Source organism: Bubalus bubalis, chromosome 24, assembly GCF_019923935.1.
Source record: "Bubalus bubalis isolate 160015118507 breed Murrah chromosome 24, NDDB_SH_1, whole genome shotgun sequence".
Classification (NCBI taxonomy): domain Eukaryota; kingdom Metazoa; phylum Chordata; class Mammalia; order Artiodactyla; family Bovidae; genus Bubalus; species Bubalus bubalis.
Genome location: NC_059180.1, coordinates 41,104,648 through 41,117,541, shown reverse-complemented (window position 1 = coordinate 41,117,541; position 12,894 = coordinate 41,104,648). Strand labels below are relative to the sequence as shown.

The 12,894-nt window shown below is 51.4% G+C and overlaps 2 protein-coding genes across 9 annotated transcripts in view; one reads left to right on the top strand and one right to left on the bottom strand.

The window, feature by feature from the left end:
* The first annotated feature begins 12 nt into the window (after positions 1–12).
* GNPTG (N-acetylglucosamine-1-phosphate transferase subunit gamma) lies at positions 13–10,295 on the top strand. The gene is made up of 11 exons (XM_006043760.4): positions 13–102; positions 212–269; positions 348–415; positions 8,918–8,972; positions 9,036–9,119; positions 9,190–9,283; positions 9,350–9,464; positions 9,547–9,629; positions 9,703–9,834; positions 9,909–9,990; positions 10,087–10,295. Exons 1-11 carry the CDS (start codon positions 51–53, stop codon positions 10,182–10,184), a joined length of 921 nt encoding a protein of 306 aa, XP_006043822.3. The 5' UTR covers positions 13–50; the 3' UTR covers positions 10,185–10,295.
* Positions 10,274–12,894, bottom strand: part of UNKL (unk like zinc finger) — a 33,070-nt gene continuing 30,449 nt past the window's right edge. For all 8 annotated transcript variants that reach the window (XM_025275297.2, XM_025275298.2, XM_025275303.2 and 5 more), the window contains one exon: positions 10,274–12,596. In XM_025275297.2, the coding sequence (XP_025131082.1) occupies positions 12,444–12,596 (153 nt within the window). In that variant the 3' untranslated portion in view covers positions 10,274–12,443. The remainder of the gene's footprint in view (positions 12,597–12,894) is intronic.

Genomic DNA, 12,894 nt, shown 5'->3' with positions numbered 1-12,894 from the left:
TTCCGGTTCTGGCGCCCACGTGACCGCGCGGCGGCGGCGGCGGCGGCGCGATGGCGGCGAGGCTGGCGGGCTTGGCGGTGCTGCTCGGGCTCGCGGCCCGCGGTGAGTGACCGGCCCGGCGCCTCCGTCCCGGAGCACCCCCTCTGGTCTCCGCGGCCCCGCCCGCGCTGCCTGCCCGCCTGCCCGCCCCCTCACTGCTCGCTCCCCGCAGGGCCCGCGCCCGGAGGCGCCGCCAAGATGAAGGTGGTGGAGGAGCCCAACACTTTCGGGTGAGTGGCTGCGCGGGGAGTAGGGGTGCGGCGCCGCGGCCCGGGCCTGCTTCTCCCTGACCCTCCCGCGTCTCGCAGGCTCAACAACCCGTTCCTGCCCCAGACCAGTCGCCTCCAGCCCAAGAGGGACCCTTCACCCGTGTCTGGTGAGTGCGGGGCCCTGACCGCTGACGTGCCGGGGACCCGGGGCGAGCAGGAAACCGGCCCAGCTTCAGCACCGGTGGGCCGCGTCAGCTCTCGGGAACCGGCGCCAGGGAGGGAGAGGGGCCTTGGAAGTTAGGACCTGGAGGCTCATGCTGTCCTTTGTCAGCCTTCTAAGTGCACGCTAACCTTCCAGAGCGTGCCTGTGCCTGGTTCACTGGTTAGGGACTTAGTCTTTAGTTTGTTTTCCTAGAGGTGATCTCTGTTATCAGGTTTGGTGTCTGTTTTCTTAAACGTTTTTTAATGCGTTTACGTGCATAAGCTTACACGTAACAAACGTGTAGTAGGTTTTTTGTGTGTGACCTTTGCTTTGTTGTTTTGAGTAGTACCATTTTACTGCTCAAAAGAGGGGATTCTTTGGTAGCTCAGCTGGTAAAGAATCCGCCTGCAATGCAGGAGACCCCGGTTCGATTCCTGGATCGGGAAGATCTGTTGGAGAAGGGATAGGCTACCCACTCTATAATGTTCTTGGGCTTCCCTGGTGGCTCAGCTGGTAAAGAATATGTCTGCAATGAGGGAGACCTGGGTTCGATCCCTGGGTTGGGAAGATTCCCTGGCGAGGGAAACTGCTACCCACTCCAGTATTCTGGCCTGGAGAATTCCATGGACTGTTTAGTCCATGGGATCACAAAAAGTCAGACAGCACTGAGTGACTTCCACTGTGCAGGTTTGCTTATTTGCTGTTGTCACTCACTGTGGGTCTTCGCTCTTCTTGCTTGGTGCCTAGCATTCCATAGGATGCTCTGCGTTCTTTCATTGTCCAGCAAGGTGTTGTTTATTGGTTTCGGTCACTAAAAGCATTGTTGAGAAGACTATCCCTTCGAGGGGTCCCTGTTTCTACATCTATGGGAGTGGTTTCCTGTAGCAGGATCTCAGGAATGGAATTGCTGTGTTGTTAAATGGGTGTTAAATATAAACAAACAAAAAATCCAAGGGAATTTTTTCTCTGGTGGTCCAATGGTTAGGACTTGGTGCTTCCACTGCAAAGGGCATTGAATTCAATCCCTGACGCAGGAACTAAGACCTGCAAGCTGCACAGCGCTCAGTCATGTCCGACTCTTTGCGACAATATGGACTGTAGCCCACCAGGCTCCTCTGCCCATGGGATTCTACAGGCAAGAATACTGGAGTGGGTTGCCATGCCCTCCTCCAAGGGATCTTCCCGACCCAGGGACTGAACCCATGTCTCCTGCATTGCAGGCAGATTCTTTACCAATGAGCCATCTGGGAAGCCCACCAATTAAAAAGAAAAAAAATCCAAGATCTCTTTTTAAAACAAATATTTATTTGGCTGCAGCAGGCCTTAGTTGAGGCACTTGGGATCTTTGATCTTCACTGGGGTATGTGGGTCGAGTTCTCTGACCAGGAATTGAACCCAGGTCCTCTGTGTTGGGAGTGCAGAGTCTTAGCCACTGGACCACTAAGGAAGTCCCCCCAGTTTTTTTTTTTTTTTCCTCCAGTTGAATGCTACCATGTGTTAGGGTCTATGCTGTGGATGCAGAAATGAAGAAAACATACAGTGTCCTCATGGAGTTGACAGTCTTAATTGGCAGGGGAGTAGGCTGACAATAAAAAAAAAAGTAGGTAAAATGTAGACTGGTGAAAAGTGCTCTGTAGGTACAGAAGGCAGAGAAGAGTGTGCGTGCAGGGTTGTTCTGGGGATTGCCATTTTAAATGGGGGGCTGGTTCAGGAAAAGACTGAGAAGTGAAATTTCGGTCAGAAACTGAAGGGGAGTGGGAGTTAGGGCTGTGACTATCTGGGGGAGAAGAGTCCAGCGAAAGGAGTGGCCACATACAGGCCTTGAGCACGGATGCCAGGCCTGGAGGGATTGGCCATGGGGTGGGGGTGGGGCGCTGAGATCAGAGACGGAGGGTACAGCTGTGAGCTTTCACGCTAGACAGAGTTTAGCTTTTTACTGTGAAAATACTGAGTAGAAAAACGGAGAAATGGGGCTGTGAACAGCAGCATACACTCTGACTCAGTGCAAGAGCTGATGTTCTGCTGTGCTTGCTTTACCTTCTCATTTGAGACCAGGGTTTGATCCCTGGGTTGGGAAGATGCCCCGCAGAAAGGAATAGCAACCCACGCTAGTATTTAATTCCATGGAGAACGGAGCCTTGCAGACTACAGTCTGTGGGGTTACAAAGAGTTGAACACAACTGAGTCACACACACACACACACACACACACACACACACACTGCCTTGTACAGCTATCCCGGGGAATCAGTCAAGGGGAATGTATGCATCTGGTTAATTACGCAAGGGGAATGTATGCATCTGGTTAATTACGCGCTGGGCCAGCCGTCTCACTGACTATGAGACAAGTGAGCAAGGTTTGAGACTTGCAATTTATTTTGGAGTGTGTCCAGACAGAGTTGGGCAGCGGGGCACTGTGGTCCATCCTTCACGAGGTCATTCTTTTCTTTGTCATCAGTTTGATTTGCAGTTGGGTTGCTGTGTTTCTGCTTGTGCTCAGTTTTAGTGCTTACTCTACACATTTTTACTTTTGATTTTTCCTTGACTTAGAAAAAAAATAGTTCTAGACAATTTCAAGCATGTGTGAAAGTGGAAGAAGGGTGTGTGAAGCACCAGGCACCCTCACCTAGCTTTCTCTTTGCCACTCTGGTTACTTTGAAACTAATTTCTTTCAACTTAATTTATTTGTAATATTTTGGTGTGCATGTATTGAAGGACACAGCAATAGTATCAGTCAGTAAAATCCCCTCATTGTTTGAGATGTCTCATACTCTCTAACAGGCTGGTGGTTTGAGTCAGTAGGGAAGGGCCATGTGTCGTGCACTTGACACGCGCCCACATGTGCTCCGGCTTCCTCGACTCTATAGATCCCTCCCTTCGGCTCCTTGCGATTTATCTACTAAGGAAACTGGGTCGTGTGTTTCCCACATTCTGGACTGTGTCCATTGGATTCCCGTGGTTAACGTTTGTCCGTGTAGTAGCTGGAGTCCAGCTGTGCGCCTGCGTGCTGGCCGGTCCTCTGGGTTTCTCGAGAGCAGTGGGGAGAGGTGTCCCCCACCTGGCCTCTGTCTCCCACCTGAAGCTCCCGTGTACAGCCCTTTCTCAGGGAGAGGACCTTCCAGGCTGTTCCTGGTTGCTGAGTTTTTACCATGAATAGCTGTTGGGTTTTGTCAAAGGTTTTTTCTAAACCTATCAAGGCGGTCCTTAGTTTTCTTTTTCAAGCTGTTTCTAGGGTAGGCGAGAAGCTCTATATAGTCAGCAAAAAGATGACTAGGAGCTGACTGTGGCTCAGATCATGAACTCCTTATTGCAAAATTTAGACTTAAATTGAAGAAAGTAGAGAAAACCAGTAGACCATTCAGGTATGACCTAAATCAAATGCCTTAGGATTATACAGTGGAAGTGAGAAATAGATGATAGAGTGAGTGCCTGAAGAACTATGGACGGAGGTTCATGACATTGGACAGGAGACAGTGATCAAGACCATCCCCAAGAAAAAGAATTGCAAAAAGGCAAAATGGTTGTCTGAGGAGGCCTTACAAATAGCTGAGAAAAGAGGAGAAGCTAAAAGGCAAAAGAAAAAAGGAAAAATATACCTATTTGAATGCAGAGTTCCAAAGAATAGCAGGGAGAGATAAGAAAGCTTTTCTCAGTGATCAATGCAAAAAAATAGAGAAAAACAATAGAATGAGAAAGACTAGAAATCTTTTCAAGAAAATCAGACCAAGGGAACATTTTATCCAAAGATGGACACAGTAAAGGACAGAAACGGAAGCAGAAGATATTAAGAAGAGGTGGCAAGAATACACAGAAGAACTGTACAAAAAAGATCTTCATGACCCAGATAACCACGATAGTGTGATCACTCACCTAGAGCCAGACATCATGGAATGTGAAGTCAAGTGGGCCTTAGGAAGCATCACTACGAACAAAGCTTGTGGAGGTGATGGAATTCCAGTTGAGCTATTTTAAATCCTTAAAGATGATGCTGTGAAAGTGCTGCACTCAATATGCCAGCAAATTTGGAAAACTTAGCAGTGGCCACAGGACTGGAAAAGGTCAGTTTTCATTCCAATCCCAAAGAAAGGCAATGCCAAAGAATGCTCAAACTACCGCACAATTGCACTCATCTCACATGCTAGTAAAGTAATACCCCAAAATCTCCAAGCCAGGCTTCAACAGTATGTGGATGGTGAATTTCCAGATGTTCAAGCTGGTTTTAGAAAAGGCAGAGGAACCAGAGATCAAATTGCCAATATCTGTTGGATCATCAAGAAGGCAAGAGAGTTCCAGAAAAACATCTACTTCTGCTTTATTGACTATGCCAAAGCCTTTGACTATGTGGATCACAACAAACTGTGGAAAATACTTCAAGAGATGGGAATACCAGATCACCTGATCTGCCTCCTGAGAAATATGTATGCAGGTCAAGAAGCAACAGTTAGAACTGGACATGGAACAACAGACTGGTTCCAGATCGGGAAAGGAATATGTCAAGGCTGTATATTATCACCCTGCTTATTTAACTTCTATGCAGAGTACATTGTGAGAAATGCTGGGCTGGATGACGCACAAGCTGGAATCAAGATTGCCAGGAGAAATATCAATAACCTCAGATATGCAGATGATACCACCCTTATGGCAGAAAGCAAAGAAGAATTAAAGAGCCTCTTGATGAAAATGAAAGAGGAGAGTGATGAAGTTTGCTTAAAACTCAAAATTCAGAAAACTAAGATCATGGCATCTGGTCCCATCACTTCATGGCAAATAGATGGGAAACAGTGAGAGACTTTATGTTTTGAGGGGCTCCAAAATCACTGCAGATGGTGACTGTAGCCATGAAATTAAAAGATGCTTGCTCCTTGGAAGAAAAGCTATGGCCAACCTAGACAGCATTATTAAAAAGCAGAGACATTACTTTGCCAGCAAAGTCAAAGCTATGGATTTTCCCATAGTCAGGTATGGATGTGAGAGTTGGACTGTAAAGAAAGCTGAGTGCCAAAGAATTGATGCTTTTGAACTGTGGTGTTGGAGAAGACTCTTGAGAGTCCCTTGCACTGCAAGGAGATCGAACCAGTCCATCCTAAAGGAAGTCAGTCCTGAATATTCATTGGAAGAACTGATGCTCAAGCTGAAACTCCAATACTTTAGCCACCTGATGCAAAGAACTGACTCATTGGAAAAGACCCTGATGCTGGGAAAGATGGAGGGCAGGAGGAGAAGGGGACGACAGAGGATGAGGTGGTTGGATGGCATCACCAACTTGATGGGCATGAGTTTGAGCAAGCTCTGGGAGTTGGTGTTGGACAGGGAGGCCTGGTGTGCTGTAGTCCATGGGTTGAAAGAGAGTCGGACACGACTGAGCGACTGAACTGATAGGGTGGGGAGCTTTGGCTTTTGAATATTGAGCCAACACTGTGTTCTTGGAATAAGCTTCCCTTGAGCATGATGAATACATGTATTTTAGGTATTTCTGGGCTAGTTATTTGACTTTTTAAAAGATTATTTTTAGAGTTTCACATCTCTTTCTAATTTTTATTTATCTGCTGAGATTCCATTTATGCCCCTTGTTTTCCTTAACACCCTGGAACATGGTTGCAATATAGCTGCTTTAAAATCCTGTCTGTGTAGGAGAAAAATCCTGTCTGTGATATTTTGTTATAGCAGCTCGAGTGAACTAAGTACCTCATGTAGGTGGAGTCATGCAATACTTGTTCTTCTGCAGTTGGCCCGTTTCACTTAGCACAGTGTCTCAAAAGTTCATTTTGTGGCCTGTGGCAAGACTGCCTTCCTTTTTAAGGCTGAATGATATTCCATTGTCCATGCACACTGCATTCTGTTTATTCATCTGTCGTGCACACTTGGGTTTTTACTTTTCGGTTACTGTGAATAAGGCTGCTGTGAACATGGTCCACGTTTGAGCCCCTGCTTTCAGCTCACATACCCAGGAGTCAGTTTGCTGTATCATGTGCTTCTGTTGGGTTGGCCAAAGGTTCGTTTGGGTTTTTCTGAAAAATCTTTAGAGAAAAATCTGAGATGAACCTTTTTGGCCAACCCCATATGTTTAAGCTTTATGAGGAACCACCAAACTTCTCAGCAGCAGCTTGTACATTTTACATTCCCACCAGCTGTAGCAGTATGCAGAGGTTCTGGTTTCTCTGTATCCTAACCAACATTTGTTTTCTGTTTGTTTGTTTAATAATAGCCATACTAATGTAGATGAAGTGATATCTCATTGCGGATTTGATTTGTATTTATTTTTCACTTCAGGAAAATGTTTAGTAACCCTTGGTCCATCTTAAACAAACTGTTTTTTCTGGTATATTTGGCTGTGCTGGGTCTTAGCTGGGGCACGTGGGATCTAGCTCCCTGACCAGGGATAGAACCCAGGCCCCTGCATTGGGAGCTCAGAGTCTTAGCCGCTTTTCTAAGCCACTTGGACCAAGGAAGTCCCCGTGGTCCATCCTTTAATTGGGTTGTTTGGGGCTTTGCTGTTGCTATGGGAGCGCCCCACATTTCTAGTTTTCCTTTTGGTACCGTTGCCTTTGGCGTCATTGCCAGCGCTCTGATGTTTGGTGCCGTGTGCTTGTAACTGCCACGACCTTGGTGAGGGGACCCTCTCGTGTGTAACACCCCCCTTATCTCCCTGAACAGTGCTGACTGGTAGTCTGTCTCGTCAGGTGTCGGCGTGGCCGTCCCCGCTCGCTCTACTTGCGTCTTTTTCCATCCTCTCACTTGCAGCCTGCTTGTGCCCTCGAGCTTCAGTGTGTCTCTTATAAATAAGAGTATGCACAGTTGGGTCACATTTCTTTACCCATTTAGCCAATCTGTGCCTTCTGAATGGGAGAGTTTAATCTGTCTACGTTTAATCACCGATAAGGAAGGATTTGGAGAAGACAAAACAGCAAAATTTGTTTTATAGTTGTTTTTTGTTGCTCATTCCCACCATTCCTTTTGTTGACTTTTTCCTAAGCGACCTGTTCTGACATCCTTCTTACCTCCTTTTGTGTGCATTCTATGTAGCCATTTTCTCTCCAGTCGCCAGGGGATTACATATGATCATGTAACTCAAGTCTAACTTGTACATGATTGAAGTTGGTGTGACTTGAAAGACTTCTCCTGCACAACTCTGTCCCTCCCCAACTTTGTGGTTGACTTCAGAAAGTGACCCTTCAAGCATGGATCTGTAGTTACATCCATGCTTCTTGGCTTTTGAACCCTGTAGATTTGCGGCTCAGGACCATGGCACTGCTTTGAGTTTGCCCGTGTATTTGCCTTTCCTGGGGGCAATAAGGGGCTCCGTCCAAGGCAGGCTCGGTGGTAATGAAATTGCTCAGCCTTTGTCTGGGAGGGTCTTGATTTTGCCTAACTCTTGGAGGAGGGTTTCCTGGAGATAGACTCCTTGGTTGACAGTTTTGCCTCCCACCCCACTGCTTCCTGGCCTCCCAAGTGTAGCAGGAAAGTGGTGGGTAATCTCATTGACTCCTTCATGTAATGAGTCACTTCTTGCCACTTTTCGACTTGGTGTCTGCCGTTTCTCTTCGGTCTTGGTGGGGGTCTCTGAGTGTGTTGTACGTGGAGTTCAGTGAGCCGCCTGGATCTGTCCATCCATGTGTTTTGTCGGGTTGGGGCAGTTATTTCCTCAGATCCCGTCTCTGCCCCTCCTCTTTGCCTCCACTGTCTCGTCACTGGTTCTTCTCTCTGCTCAGAACTGTTGAACTTCTTCTGTGGGTTTATTAGTTCAGTTGTATTTTTTGGCTCCAGGGTTTTCTAGTTCTTCTCGACATGGTTTACCTCTCTGCCCACGTGTCATTTTCCCGACACGCTTTGGTTCTTCCTGTTTCCCTCCAGCCCCTTAAGTATATTTTAGGCATTTGTTTAACTGAAGTCTTCAGTCAGTCCAGCATCTGGGCTTCTCCCAGGTGGTCCTGTTGCGTTTTCCTTTGGAGAGGCTGCGGGTCCCTTGCAGGCTGGCCCGGTGCTGGGGCCCTTCACCAGGCTGGGTGTGTTCAGAGCCTGGGGGCGTCCGCGTGCAGGCCCCCGGGGTCTCCCTGCACTCCTCCTGGGTCCAGATGGCCTGCTGTGTGTGTCCGACCGTCACCCCTCACCCGCAGCCTTCCTGAGCAGCCCCCTTTCCTGCCTGGGATCCGAGTTGAGCAGAACAGAGGCTGGGCTCCTGGCAGGCCCCAGCCAGGCTGCTCCTCACGGCCCTGCTAGGGCGGGGGCTTCGCTGCAAGGGGCTCGCCTGGCTGCCGGTAAGCTGTTCTCTGGAACGCTGGGGATTAGCGCCGCTGGTTGCGGTGGTCCTTGGCCGTGTTTTCACAGGGTGTGAGCCAGCGCTATGTGAGGTCGCTCACGCCCTCCGCCGGGTTGTCACATTTCCGGCACTCGCCCTCCCGAAGGGCCCTGACTTTGGGCTCTGCGCCTGCTCAGGACACCATGCTCAGCGGGCTGCGCTCTCCCCGCAGGCCCCGCGCACCTCTCCAGACTCTCTGGCAAGTGCTTCAGCCTGGTGGAGTCCACGTGAGTGAGGGCAGGGCAGGGTGGCTGGGGGCCGGGGCCCCGCTGACAGCACCGTGCCCGCAGGTACAAGTACGAGCTCTGCCCGTTCCACAACGTGACGCAGCATGAGCAGACCTTCCGCTGGAACGCCTACAGCGGGATCCTCGGGTGAGCGGGGTGCGGCCGAGGCCCTGGGGGCGCCGTGCCCGACCCCGCCTCACTCTCTGCCCCTCCGCAGCATCTGGCATGAGTGGGAGATCACCAACAACACCTTCAGGGGCATGTGGATGCGGGATGGCGACGCATGCCAGTCACGAAGCCGGCAGAGCAAGGTGGGCGGTGGAGGCGGGGGTGGGGGGGTGCCTGCTTCCCCCACTTGCTCACTGAGGTCCCCCTAGGTGGAGCTCACCTGTGGCAAAAGCAACCGGCTGGCCCATGTGTCTGAGCCGAGCACCTGTGTCTACGCGCTGACCTTCGAGACGCCCCTCGTCTGCCACCCCCACTCCTTGTTAGGTGGGTGCCTGGGCGGGCGGGGGGTGGGGTGGGGTTGAGGGGCAGAGGGGCTCAGCTCAGCCAGTTTCTATCGGACCCTCAGTGTACCCGACCCTGCCCGTGGCCCTGCAGCAGCGGTGGGACCAGCTGGAGCAGGACCTGGTGGACGAGCTGATCACGGCCCAGGTGAGCCATGGGCAGGCCCCAGATGGGGGCCGGGCAGCCCAGTGGGCGCTTCCTCCTCATCCTCCACCTGCAGGGCTACGAGAAGTCACTCAGGGCAATTTTTGAAGATGCTGGTTATCTGAAGACATCAGAACCAAGTGAAGCGGCGCAGCAGGAAGGAGGCATCAAGGGCCTGCGGTTTGAGACGCTGGAGAGCTGCCAGGAGGTACAGACACGGCCCCCTGGCTGAGGACAGCCTCCCACCAAGGGCCTGACCACTCTTCTCCACTCCCGGTCTAGGCACATAAGGCCCTGTCCCAGGAGATAAAGAGACTGCAAGGCATCCTGACCCAGCACGGCGTCCCCTACGGGAAGCCCACAGGTCCGTGGTGCCCGGTGGGGGGTGAGGGGGCCAAGCCCACCCGGGCTTTGTGCCTGCCGGTCGGGTCCTGACTCCCACTGTCTGGTGTTTTGGCAGAAACCCCCAGCTCTGAGCACTGGGGCCCCCAGGCACCCACGGCCGGGATGGCGGAGCCCCTGCGAGGCGACCCTGGACTGCGTGGGGACACCCTGTGACCCTCAGGACTGTGGGCTTCGGCCTAAGGACCTTTCTCTCCTTCTGAGCCAGTAGGCCCTTGGGGTTGTCCTCAAAGATGCAGACAAAATAAAGATCAGAGTTTTAATTAATTTCCATACTGATAAAAATAATTCCATGAATTCTGTAAACCATTGCATAAATGCTATAGTGTAAAAAAATTTAAACAAGTGTTAACAACTTTAAACAATTCACTATGAGTAAATGATTATGCATTATAAATACTACCTTCTGGGTTAAGAAAACTCCATCCCAATAACATTCTCATCTAAACACTCAAACATACAGATTGGGGCTTCCATAAATTAATTTGTATGAAGCGTCCACAAGGAGTCGAGGTCTTCTGCCCACAGCGACAGACGGTGGGATGATGGAATGTCACCGCTAACAAACACTGAGCACTCAGGAGCTGACACTCGGCAGCAAGAAGCGCGGCCTCGCCAAGCACCGTGTAGCTTCAGCTACTACACCCAGCACCCCCTTGTCACCCGAGTGCGGGGCGGTGACACCCTGAGACCCTGAGCCCGGCCCGGCCCAGCCTGGGAGGCCTGCTCAGCCCCTCAGAAGGCCAGGGCCACCCGGCCGCTGGGGGGCAGCCCAGGAGCCCCACCCCGGTGGTTCTTTGGTCTTCCGACCGCACCTGTCCTCAGAGCCAGCAAGTACCTGGGGGGTGCGCCTCCAGTTTCCGGAACCCCACAGAGAGTACTGACCGGGGTAGCTTATAAATACACCTAAAGCTTAATTGTTCCTGTTTATAATTTGAAAATGTCTAGGCTAGATGTCGATTACAGACATTGTCCCGTTTCCCTAGAAGGCCAAAGGCCTGCTGTGGGAAACAAGTGCATAAATATTAATAAAAATAAAGAACTTTAAACAGTGATAACAGTAGCACAAAATAGACGTAATTTCTAAGAGCTAATAAATCATCATCACTATAATTAGAAACAAAGGTTCACCACAACTGAGTCAGAGTTACCGTTAGCAGCGGGTGAGCTGCATGGAGCCATGGACCCACCTTTGAATGACAGCTTTCCCATCAGTGTGTCTTACGTTAAAAAAAGGTTTTCAAGCTCTCACTATAGTAAATACATTCTAATTTGGTCACTGATAAAAATTTTTACCTAGTCACTTTGCACTTTAAAAAAATGCTATATAAAGTCTTTGGCACAGCCCTGGGCAGGCGGGCAGGGGCAGCTAGTCCCTTCTGGGCCAGGGCCCAGTCCCCGCTCCGTGCCCGCAGCAGACTCCAGGGAGATCCTTGCCCTATCTACGTCTGCAGGTAAGGTCTCAGCCAACTATAGACAGCTTTTACTTCCTCCCAGATTCCTCAGAAAAGTGACCCAACGCAGACAGGAGAGACCGAAGCTGGCACTGAGATCTGACCTGTTCCCAGCAGCCCTGCTGCACCCTGGCTCTGCACAGCCCTCACGGTGGCCAGGTCCTCCACCACCTTGTGGTCACATGACCACAACACCTGGACAAAGACCTGGCAACAGTGTCTCCCACACGGGTGGGCGACTGTGGGCGTGGCTCCAGCCAGGAAGCCCACCAGCGAGCTTGAGGGAGGGGGAGCATCGAGGGCCCCCCCAGCTGCCCCGCTGCCTCGCACGCTGGCCGGGTCCAGAGAGGAGGAACGCGCCATCCCCGGCTCTCCGAGGCATAGGCACTTGAGCGGGGCTTGTGGCCACAGGGCTGTCACTGACGCTGCAGTTACTGTGCACACGATCAGGAAGTGAGTTCCCATCATAAAACTTCATCTACATGTATATGTCTCTCAATAATCACTCTGCTATAAATACTATTGGTTTGCACTTAATTTGAAAACTGTAAAAATCCTAGGTATCTCTCACTACTAGATAAATGCTCACTTCATAAGTACTAATCTCAGATAGGAACTAGCATGGTTACCTTGATACGGGCTGAGAGACCAAGAAGAAGTGCTCTGTTCACAGTACACGTGTAAAGCTTCATATTATCGCATATTAAAAACACGAACCTCAAAGCAGCTCAGAGCAACTTGGAACCTCTGCCTAAACTCTTCCATCTACAAAGTGCTTCTCGGGACTCGAGCTCCCAGGATCCAGTCACAGTGGCGTCAGGACCACAGACCCCGATGGGTCACCCTGCCTTCACGCCCCGTGGGGCACCAGGGTCTTCGAGGAAGAGTCTGAGGCCGTGGGTGGGCCGTGCGGGGCTGGGGTCCCGACGTCAGTGGCACCAGGAAGCGGACGAGGCAGCCATCACCAGGGCAGGGGCTGGCCCGCGCAGTAGGCGCACTCGGGGGCGCTGGCCGCGCAGGGCTCGCAGAGCACGCGGTGCTGGCAGGGCCGCAGGACGGCGCCGGCACACTCCCCGCACACCACGCACTGCTTCGCCCGCAGCTGGAAGATCACCTGCGGGCCAGGCGTGAAGCACCATTAGGCTGGGGCAGGCTGCCCTCCTGCGGCCACCCAGGAGCCAGGAGAGGGCGGGAGGATCCACCACAAGCCTCCGGGGTGGGGCTGGGCTCCCAGGGCCTGCGCCCCCACAGGGCGAGGGGAGGGGAGCTGGGCAGGCGGCCCGTGGAAGGGCCTGGGCAGGATGGACCCCAGCTCCTGAACAGCCTCCGTCGAGAAAAGCCAAAGCCTGTGTACAGGCCCTTCGGAGATGAGGTGTGTGCAGGCCGGGCCAGGGAAGTGACGTGCGTGACAG

Coding starts and splice junctions, on each gene's coding strand:
- GNPTG (XM_006043760.4), top strand. CDS start 51: ATGGCGGCGAGGCTGGCGGGCTTGGCGGTGCTGCTCGGGCTCGCGGCC. Junction 103..211: donor GCTCGGGCTCGCGGCCCGCG/GTGAGTGACCGG, acceptor CGCTCCCCGCAG/GGCCCGCGCCCGGAGGCGCC. Junction 416..8,917: donor GGACCCTTCACCCGTGTCTG/GTGAGTGCGGGG, acceptor CTCTCCCCGCAG/GCCCCGCGCACCTCTCCAGA.